This window comes from Phoenix dactylifera, chromosome 6 (genome assembly GCF_009389715.1).
Source record: "Phoenix dactylifera cultivar Barhee BC4 chromosome 6, palm_55x_up_171113_PBpolish2nd_filt_p, whole genome shotgun sequence".
Taxonomy (NCBI): Eukaryota; Viridiplantae; Streptophyta; class Magnoliopsida; order Arecales; family Arecaceae; genus Phoenix; species Phoenix dactylifera.
Window position 1 is genome coordinate 13960803 of NC_052397.1, and position 10782 is coordinate 13971584.

General features: G+C 37.4%; 1 protein-coding gene across 6 annotated transcripts; it reads right to left on the reverse strand.

Annotated features, from left to right (window-relative positions):
- LOC103705254 (zinc finger SWIM domain-containing protein 7-like) lies at nucleotides 1-6598 on the reverse strand. 6 transcript variants are annotated; one of them, XR_005512214.1, is made up of 8 exons: nucleotides 6381-6597; nucleotides 6273-6294; nucleotides 6083-6188; nucleotides 5884-5991; nucleotides 5674-5802; nucleotides 838-1039; nucleotides 603-710; nucleotides 1-316 (listed from the first exon to the last, which is right to left on the reverse strand). XR_005512214.1 is itself a non-coding variant. In XM_039127493.1 (6 exons), exons 1-5 carry the CDS (start codon nucleotides 6448-6450, stop codon nucleotides 5701-5703), a joined length of 408 nt encoding a protein of 135 aa, XP_038983421.1. In that variant the 5' UTR covers nucleotides 6451-6598; the 3' UTR covers nucleotides 1-385; nucleotides 5674-5700. The 6 variants fall into 6 exon arrangements, 2 of the variants coding, with proteins under 2 accessions (XP_038983421.1, XP_038983420.1); XR_005512215.1 differs by lacking the exon at nucleotides 603-710; XR_005512213.1 differs by having other exon boundaries at nucleotides 620-1039.
- Nucleotides 6599-10782: the final 4184 nt, after the last annotated feature.

Here is a 10782-nt window from a genome sequence, read left to right on the forward strand (position 1 = left end):
TATGTTAATGTCATGAGCACCACTTTCAAAATTTTTGGGAAAACCATGCATTTTGCTTTATTACACTCAAGTTCTGTTCACAGCCTTCACAAGCAATCCCCAAAATGCCTACAAATCTCCAAGATTTCAACAAGTTGAGGAATAGATAGCTATTTGTTATTTGCAGTAAAATACTTCTTCAGCCAGAGCCGCTGAGTTGGAAACTGCTCCTTGGTCACTGGCCAACAAGCGTGCGGTTAGCAGGTATCCATCCTCCATAAGCATACATCAGCCACATCAATCAGAGGTTGTCATCTCCTCAATCCACAATAGACTCCTGAAGGTTCATGAGTTTATTCAGGTTGTTAGTTGTGAGGAAAAAGAGAAACATAGAACCTTTCTCAACCTATGAAATGAATACTAATTTGAACATCATTATCATTATAGAAAACTTTCAAGCAAAATATGGAGCCATTAATATGAATTATTAAAGTAAAATACAAAATTCAAACTCGAAAATTAAGCTGGGGGATTAAGATTTGTGCTAAATCTGCTACGCTAATGACAAAATTGGAACTATCCAAAAAAACAAAAAAAAAACAGAGAATAAGACATGATCATACGAGTCACATGTGCACACCAATCATGCAAATTAGTCTGATGCCAATCTGTGAATTGACTAAGTCCCTCAAATCCTCAAAATAATGTGTGCATGCATGCTTGGGAGAGCACTGCAAAATGAGCAGGATGAGGGAATAATCATGGAAATAGTTCACATCAAACCTGTTAGCAATAACACTTATTATAACACTTCGTTCTTTTGAGGGAAAGGGGAGGAAAGCCACATGGTAGAATTACCTGGGTCCAATACTTGAGAAAACAACCCTGAATGCGGAACCTTGGAGGATGGGTGCAACCACTGGGCTATAGGCTGCCCAATTCAGGGTAGCACTTATGCATAGTACGGGACTAGGATCCATCCTGAACTTTAATCTCATAATCATAATCATAACCACTCTAGCCTTTTCTCAACTATTTGGTGTATTAGTATCACTTTAATCTGTAACAGAAAAATTTTGGTATCACTACCACTTTGATATGTACACAGGGATGGACATACATTTATATTTTGTTGATAATTCATAATTACAGTGCCTCTTGATGCTGAAAGTGCTGATTGAGATATAAAAAATGCTAGTGAATGAATACTGATAACTTATTTACAAAAAAAGGTAATTAGCATAAAAGAAGAATCACAAAATCTAGCTTCTAGGGACATGATAGTGTATGTACTCAGATCCATCACTTTGACGCGAACTCTCTCCATGGTCTTTGCAACCTCCTCTAGGGATCAAGATTCATGGGTCAGTCCCAGACCCTCTAGTTGTTTCAGATCAGGTGTGAGGCATGCTATGGAACCAGAACAGACTGAACAGCAATAATAAGAAGTGTGATTCAGACTCAGTCAACTCAGACCCTTTAGTCTGTAAAGGATCATGGCCAAACCTAATCACGAATGTCCCTTTAACTTCAAAAAGTTGTACAAAGATTTGCAGTATAGATTACCACTGAATCTGACTCAACCACCTTGCTGTCCTAAAGAATACATCACACTAATATGGTGCCTTCTAGCATGCAATCTCACGATCCCTTTAAGAGATTAACTACAAGACATTTTACTGAGCAATCTAGAACCCTCATCAGCACATGAATAGTCTCCTGGTATATGTGCTCAGGCTGGTAGTGGCTCCTGAACATTTTCAGTCATGACAAATGTGGTATTATTGCGTCAAGTCAAAATGCTGATATAGTTGCAACATTTTTCATTACAGCAGTAATTATCTCAAGCTGCTCCAAACAGCTGAGTACCACCTACCAATAAATGGTCATAAGATACTCCCGTTTAGTGTAAGGAACTTCCTGCTCCCAGTCCCAAATGACTTCAACCTTCGTAACATTCACAAAACTAACTAATGATATCACCTGCTACCCCCAAAAAAAGATATCATCACCTCATTTAAATCAAATTCAACAGAATATATCTTTTTTTTTCATACATTTTTATGTAAAATAGTAATTATTCAGATGTCTTCAGTGCTGTCATTCCACATGATCTTTTATGAGCATTGCCTCCAGCTCCAGTACTTATGTTCACTCGTGCCACTGCTGATTTGCAAATTGCCTTTCTGGCCAAAAAAGACTGACTGCTAAATCACATGTAAATATGTAACCAAAAACTTCTCAAGACACCCTACACGAACTTTTGTTGCACTTCGCTGATCTTCTTTTGAACTATTTATTATTATAACTTAGATTTACATCATGCAGCATACAACATCTCTAGCTATTGCAGAAACTAGATAATAAACTAAAAACATGTAAAATCATGATGGACATGTAGATCTTCAAAGAAGCTAGTTCTCAGAAGAGTCTTTGGTAGTTTTCACACCTGCTTTAACTCATTCCTGATAGACAAATCGATCAATAGAGGTTCGTCGTATATGGTAAAACCAGGCACAGGTTAGTCACATAATGCATGTGCCAGAATGTCAATCGTGAGATGAGATCCAGTTCGGGCATTTCCATATCCTTTAAAAGCCATTTTCAAAATGTTCAAAACCTCTCCTAAGAAATGCAGGTTATGGAAAATGGAGAACACAATTGTGAGCAACAGAAAATAATGTAAATTAAACAATCTGGATATCCAATAGCAGATATCCTATTTCTGACTGATACTAGTAAAGGAACCAACAACAAAAAAAAACAGCATGAAGTAAGAAAGCAACAATGACGAACTGGGGCTTGTTCTGGTGTTAACACCCCTCTGCTTAGCAACCAGATGTTCTGGGTTCGATTCTTGGGTGGTGCATCCTCAATCTGGACTTGGATACTTATAGTGCAGGTGCTCCATAGACTGGCATGGAGAAAGTCTTCTGGTTGTTTAACTTTGAATTAGAGAGACAGAGAACCCATATTTCTATAAGAAGAATAACCCATAATTGTACTTTATTGACATCAGATAATATCAAATGACTCCCACTGAGACATCTATCAGAAGATTCACATTCAGGCATCTATCAAAAAGTCAAAACGGTTGCTTTATTCTTTTTAGCAAATATTCTTTTTTCCCAGGAAGCAAATCCATTGTAATGTGGAAACATTATTTTATGCCAGAGTTATGTCTGACATCAATGATTCAATAAGAAAAAATACTCCATCGTCCATACATAGGAGATTTTTGTCCGGCATCCATCAAAGGAAAAAAATATAGTTAGCTACTAGTCAAATACCAAGGGATCCCGAAAGAAATTATGCATATTTTTTGTCGAGCTCTTACTGTTTGAAATAAGTGACAAATATTTTTGAAGATTATAGATGGTCCATGCCAGATTTTTCCAAGGTGAAGCAGAATTAATCTTTCGAGTTAAAACATCATTGCATACTGATTGATACATAATGTTTACTGGCAGGGTAGATTCCCCTTGTATCTTGGATGCTCACTATTAATGGCTGGTATCCTGCTGCATCAATCAGTCAATGCATATTGCTCACTACTGTTGGAGAAGACACTGCACAGCAGGCTCAGATTGTACAAAACCAAACAAAACCAAGTTCCTACCCTTTTACAAGCAAAAAGCCTCTCTAATGCTTTTGCAAATAACTTAAACTCTACTTGTTTTGGTATTGAGAAGGACTTGAATAGTCTGTGCAATCATATTCTTCTGGAATGCAGCAACCATAACCATATTCAAAAAAAGCTTCTGTCTCTATTTAGAATGAAAAATAAGTAAACAATAAATTTATAATGTTTGTTTAGATTATGTAAAAAATTAACAGATGTTGTTTCATGACAAATCTGCAAAATTCAAGTTAAGGGGAACCTCAAAGGGTTGCTTACTAATTGCATGAGCTTAAACATAATGAAGTATACGACTTTCCTCCCTGCTGACTAGCCTTCTAGTTACAATGGCCAGAAACTCAGAATGACAGATGGTTAATGTCACGCGGAAGGCCAAAAATAGAATATTCTCAAACTTTGGTGGATCATTCCTTGATCCAAAAGGCAAACCTTAGGGATAAGGCTTGTTGCTTTAGGTATATGCATTCTTCACTGCTGCTTAGACTTCAGATAAATTCTTGATAAGAAGGTTAAGAACAATAAGTGGCCGGTGACTGGACCATTTCCAGTTTACAACTGCCATCCATGAATTCACATAACACAGGAATAGATATTTGAAAAGGTCATCCAGTCACAGTGTCATCTTTCTACTACCCTTCTTTTTTCTTTTCCTTTTTACAAAACTTTCTACTACACTTCTCAAGATGAACAAAGTTTTTTTTTTTTGGTAAAACAAAGTTCTTTTTTAAGGTTGCTAATGTGACTCTCCTTGAGTTAGTAAATATAAGTCCACTTAGTGAAGCTTAACCCCAGAATGTTTTGTAAAAAAAAAAAAATGGTGGATTAGTTTCCTATTTTTCAATAACCAAATAAGTCAAGAAAGAGATGTAATATATATGTTTGAGCTGATTAAAGAAATTAAGCCTTCTTTCAGAAAAGACTGCTGTTTTCAATTAAGCCCGTTTCAAAAGGGCCATACCATTATTGATTCAATGCTCGACATTTTCAAAAATTATGTAGGCAAGACTTTCTACATGAGCATGCAATGAACTTATCCAGAATAAAATCAGTACAAGTATATATTGAATTTTTTTCAGAAAGAAAATATTACAAATGTATACATGGCCGATTTTCAAAGAGATAAAGAGATTCCACTGATCGTTGTACAAAATTGTCCAAGTCAATAGAACTTGAGGACGATTTTAAGGATGAGCTCTTTTAAGAAGGGTGCTAATATTACTACATTTTACAAACTTGCTGATGGCCATTACGCATTTACAATGGACAAAGGATTTGAAAGCAAAAATTGCAATGAGAAAGCAAGAAGATATCCGCTTTTCTAATGAGAGAGAAGGGATTTTCTCTTCCCAATAGACCTTCAGCTGGAATTTCCTGAACATGAGAATCTCTATTTTGTTATGCATCACTAACATGTTAGTAATTCATGTAGTACAGGGGAGATATGAGTCTAGCCACTTCACTGTTTTTTTATCACTATTATTATTTTTATTTGTCTGCATGTTTAGGATTTTCAAGGACAACTTGCGTAATGGATCAAGGATTTTAGGTTGCAGAGGCCTATATAAATTCTCATGTTTGGTTTTCTAGAGCAGCTATCCATCGTTCACCTAAAATTCTCTTGCTCCTTACTGTTGCTGTCCCTTAGCATCCAAAATTGCAGCACATATGGTTTTTGGAAAGAACAAGCACCAAAATAAAATCACGACGATACGCCACTCCTTTATTTTTCAATATATTGTGGAAGAAAAAATCAATTTTGTTAACCCTCTTTACTGAGAATTGAATTATTGCATCCGCAGAACGTTAACTTATACCTGCAAAATATTGGAATTTGTTGTGTACAATAAACTATATATTTGATGCAATCAAAATACGAGTTGATTGTATTTGAACCATGACTCCAATAAAACAGAAAATGCAAGAAAAATTCTTTATAGCTGAAAGAGCCGTTCGACACATTTTCCACTACACATCTCGTTAATGCTTCTACACAAACTATACCCAAAAACTGAATCAAAACTAAGACTCAAGTAGCAGCAGTAAGAAATTAATACCTGTACGATTTGAGACGCTTATAGCTGTCAGAGTTTCGCAAGCATAAGCGCCAGCTGCTCATCAGACACCTCCACTTCCGTGAGCGCACCCACGGCTTCAGCAAGCCGAGCTGCTATTTGATGCTTGCACTACGAACAACATGGAGACAAATGAGTAACTGAAAAGGCCAAGAAGAAAAAACAACTGGTAAAACAAATTAGGAAGCATACACAGAGCTGTTCACCCCTGTTGACGATGTCATAGAAGAAAGAGTAGCAGGTGCAGTGGTGCTCGGGAAAGCAGATGTACTCCTCCTTCCTCTTCGATTCCCCTACCACCTGAAATCCCCATTTTCTCTATCACTCCGAGGTATCAGCAAAGAAATTACTTGAAGTGGAAGTTGTTGGAAAATGCATCAAAAAGAAGGACCAGAAAGAGAGAACGGCCGCTGGGAGCCCCGGAGACCCTTCGGACGCCGCCCTGGTCGACGATCCTCGTCGCGCGCTCCAAGTTCTTCCCGAATAAGAAGTGCAGGCTGGATCGGGTCAGGTCGTGTTCATTTAACGTGGAGGAAAGACTCGAGAGGGAGGAAGGAGTGGCGGGGATGAACGGTACTCACATGGATAGGTGGTCGTCGGACACTGTGTTCGTTTGTCATGGATAAAGAGAGGGTGAGAGAGAGGCCCCAAGGAAAGAGTATGGGGAGGGGAGAGAGGAAGGGTGAGACCTGAGCGAGAGGATTTGATCTGTTCCCAGGTAGCGTTTGCGACGGCGATGCTTGCAGATGGAGCTGCCATTCCGCTCGCTTCTCCCTTTCGGCGATGGTGGGAAGGCGCACCGAAGGTGTTCGATAAAGGAACTTAGATGAACATTGTGTTCGAGGTGGAGGTGGAAATTGTGAAATTAAAGGGACCGGTCGAAAAACGCCCGCCCAGGTCAAATCCAGAGTGGGTTCGAATTGGCCCAGAAAAAAGGGGCAAGTTATGACGAAATCCATCAATCCAATTCGTAAATTGTTTTTTTGAACAAATTTAAATTTGATATAAATAAATTTAAATTATACATGGTTAACCTATCCGAGTCTATTTATTAAATACATTGAATTCTGATTTAAATCTTCACTCATTTAACTTATTTTTAATCTATTTAATAATTAAATCTGATTATGATCTGCTTAAAATTTATTTAATCTGCTTAAACATGTTTAATCCATTTTTCTCTTATTTAATCTGACTCGCACTATTTAAATTTATTTAATTTATCTAAAAATTTATTTAATTTATTTAACCTATTTAATCAATATTGATCTATTTAATAAACAAATTGTGTTTGGATTAACAACTTTTTGGCCCTCCGCATCCAATTTGATCTATATCAATCCGGCCTGAACCAATTGTCATCTCCCATCATCCAACTTGGATCCGTATGTAGACATTAAATAGCTATGGCCGGGATTCATGGCGGTTGGAGTCGGTCGGGTCTATGTGAGGGTCGGAGAGGGTTTTCTAGGCTATGCATGTGATGAGGGAGGGTGGATCCGAGGTATTTTTCCTCGGGATCCCATCCTCTCCTCCTCTTCCCCTCGTCAGTTGGCCACCGGCGGTGGCGACGGCGGCTGGGTGTCGTCGGTTGGGGGCCGAGCCACCATCACGGTGGCCTTTCCGTGGAAGAAATGGAGGAAGGGGGAGGGGTCTGTGTCGGTTGGAAAGAAGAAGAAGGAGAAGAAGAAGAAGAAGAAGAAAAAGAAGGAGGGAAAATAAGAATATAATAATAATAATAATAATAATAAGAGGAGAAGGAAAAGAAGAAGAAGAGGAAGAGACTTCTTCTTCTCTCTTTCTCTTGGCCGGCCACCATCGCCAGTGACTGCAGCAGGGGCGGCCGGCGATGGTTCGGCCAATGGTGGCTGAGGGTGGGGAAGGTGAGGGCACAGCCACCCCGGCTGTTGCCCTTGGACCAAAGAGGTGGAGGAAGAACCCTTCTCTATCATCCACCCTTCTTTTGGTCTTTTCATCGGGACCGGCCATCGTCGCCGGCGTGGCAGCGGCCACGGCTGGCGACGACATGGGCCGGTGGTACAAGGGTGGGAGTCGGGCCACCCCGACTGCCCTAGACTTGGAGAGATTGAGATGTTTGGGGATCTGGTTATGGACCCCATAGTAAATATCAATTATGGTTTGGAATATTTAAATATTAAATGATTTAGTTTGTGATTTGTAATTGATGTTGTAGAGGAAGAGTCGGCAGAGCCAGGAGGTTTTGATCAGGGGACTCAGCACCCCAGCGCGTAGGTTGTGATTCGGACTGTGTTTGAGTCAATCTACAATTTCGGTAAGAATCCCTACATCTGAGCACTTCTATGCATATATTGATTTATCGTTGGATTTATTTTACGGTTTTGTTGTTATTGCTTGTGAGTTGATATGACACATATGAGATGAATTTTTATCAACATTTTGTCATTATTATGTTGTTATTGTTTATGAGTTGATGCGGCACCTATGAGGCGTGCATGTTGTTTATAATGAATATATTGAGATAAATTCATTTGGGAAGAAATAACATATTTTGAAAATTTATGAAAATATGAGATGTGATGGGAATGTGATTGAACATGTAAAACTAGACATGTAATATGGGTTGGACTAACCTTGTCATGAGATAGCCTCTACGAGCTTATGCGTAGGATAGCTGCCACGAGCTGATGCGTGGGATAGCCTCCACGGGCTTACGCGTGGGATAGCCTCTACGAGTTTATGCGTAGGATAGCCTCCACGGGCTTACGCGTGGGATAGCTGCCACGAGCTTATGCGTGGGATTTGTGCAGTCTTGGACTGGGACATGATCTTGGTTAGTCCAACGCCAGAAATGAAAGGTTTGAAAACTTTGGAATTTGAGTAATACGGGAATGGATCACATAATGTGAAAAAGGATTTGTGTATATGTACTGATTACATATATTTGTTGTTTGTTGAGCTTTTGAAATGATGAAATGATATATATATTTTGATACTTGATTATTTTATGATTTTATCGTGTGTGGCTGTTGGGATTCTTACTGGGCTGGAAAAGCTCATACTACACTTACATTTTTTTTTCAGAGGCACTGGATTCGTAGAATCTGTCAGATGGGACAAGAAGTGAGCTCGATCTGGAGTCAGACTGCTAGATAGTTAGAAGTGAATTTATCTTTTATTTATGGACATTTGAAATTATGTAATAAATCAGTACATTGTAGCTGGATTTGATTGAATTACATCAATCTTTGATTTTGGCATTTATGGAATTATTGGAATTATTGGAATTGTTGTTTATCTTAGGCCTTGCATGATCTTTAGGGCATTGCTCTAGGGCTCATGTAGCCGGTCGCGTGCCGGACCCGGGTGATGGGTTCGGGGTACGATCTCAATGCTTCATGGTCTGCTTAATACATCGTGATTAATTTATTTTTATTACATTAATCATATCTTAAGAATTGCTATTAATAACCTAACTAACTTTCACCCTAAGCCCAAAAAAATTATAGATTGGATTGTTTGGGTTGAGGAGCCCAAGTTTAAGGTTGGGATAGATTAGTTTTGGACAAAGATTTTAAGGTTCGGCCATCGTCGATGACCACCAAGCCTACCCTATTGGCGTGCTTTCTCTTTTGAATTTAAGGGCCATCAAGTAATCAAGCAGTGAAAACATTACCTCCAGGGCAAGTCTAGCAAGAGAGTAGTATAGTTGTTTCTTACTTGGTTGAAATTAAACCTACACACACAATCAATAGATTTATGATGTAGGAACAATGCTTTTAATATTTATAACCAAAGCAAAGGGGTGAACAAGAGTAAATCTAGTCAGATAAGGAAAGAGATTCAAAAACCTATCAAGTCTCAATTTCTCAATGCATATGTAAAGCACAGCAGGATGCAAAATTTGAAAAGATGGAGGTACTTGATATCTTTCTTTTTATTGAAAAAAAATAGAGATCTCATTAATTGGAGCCACCCACATGGGACTGGACTTTAATCATTTTCCATTCTATATAGTTGAAATAGATTTTTATTTAATTTCACTACAAGGTGCTAATCTATCAAACTATAAAAGCTCATAGGCAACGGGCTAGACAAACTAAAATTGCCTTGTCCAAAGTTTCTCCAACCCTTTGAATTTTGATGAAGGTAGATATGAACCCAGATCTTATACAAAAAAAATTTGCCATGTGTGCAATTATATATTATTAAATAATACTGGTCGATTTATATTATATTAAATGCACAATTAATTAGATGTGCGGTTATATGTTATTGAATTAGATGTGCAATATTATATTTTCAAACGGATCCTCTTCTACTAATTTTAAGTATAAGAGTTAGGCAGTCCTAACCCGTTATATATTACTCAGTAAAATATATAATACAAAGATGTCTAAAAAGACACTTGATGTAAAATGGGATGTAAGGGAGGAAGAGGTATTAGCTCAAATTACCGGGGCAAATGAAATCATTATCTATCATTTAGCAGTGTAACAATTAATCTTAATTCACTTGCCATTCCAAAAATTAAACGATATTTAAACTGTGCTCCTAGGCAAGGACATATTTAAACAGTAATTCTAATATCTAATAAAATGGTTGTGTATCAATAAAAAAATAGATAGATAGAGTAAATAAGAATCACTATAAAGAACAAGTTTGGAATTTAAACATTCATTTAGAGATGGCGACCTACTCTGTCCTCATCATATGCCCGACCATACTAGATCCCAATGAAACCAATTTTACCTGACCGGTAGCAGATATAGAATAGTGCGGATAATGATAAAATCTATTCTAAATCCGATCCGAATATATATAATTCTTCATAATTCTTTTTTTTTTTTTGCTCTAGTCACTCGGCTCCCGAGAAATATTAAACAAATAAAAATTTACATGCCATAATCTTTAATTATTCTATTTTTTAGTTGATGATATTTTTAATTTAAGAATTATTTAACTTTTTAAATATAATATTTTTTTGTTATACTTTTATTATTATTAAAATTCCAGTTTGCTCTGTCCTATATTTTTGATTCATATTTGATTTAATGTTACGTGAAGTACTATTATTTATTATTTATTATTTTATTTATTTGATTTATATGA

Coding starts and splice junctions, on each gene's coding strand:
- LOC103705254 (XM_039127493.1), bottom strand. CDS start 6,450: ATGGCAGCTCCATCTGCAAGCATCGCCGTCGCAAACGCTACCTGGGAA. Junction 6,295..6,380: donor GATCAAATCCTCTCGCTCAG/GTCTCACCCTTC, acceptor AAACGAACACAG/TGTCCGACGACCACCTATCC. Junction 5,803..5,883: donor ACAGGGGTGAACAGCTCTGT/GTATGCTTCCTA, acceptor TGTTGTTCGTAG/TGCAAGCATCAAATAGCAGC.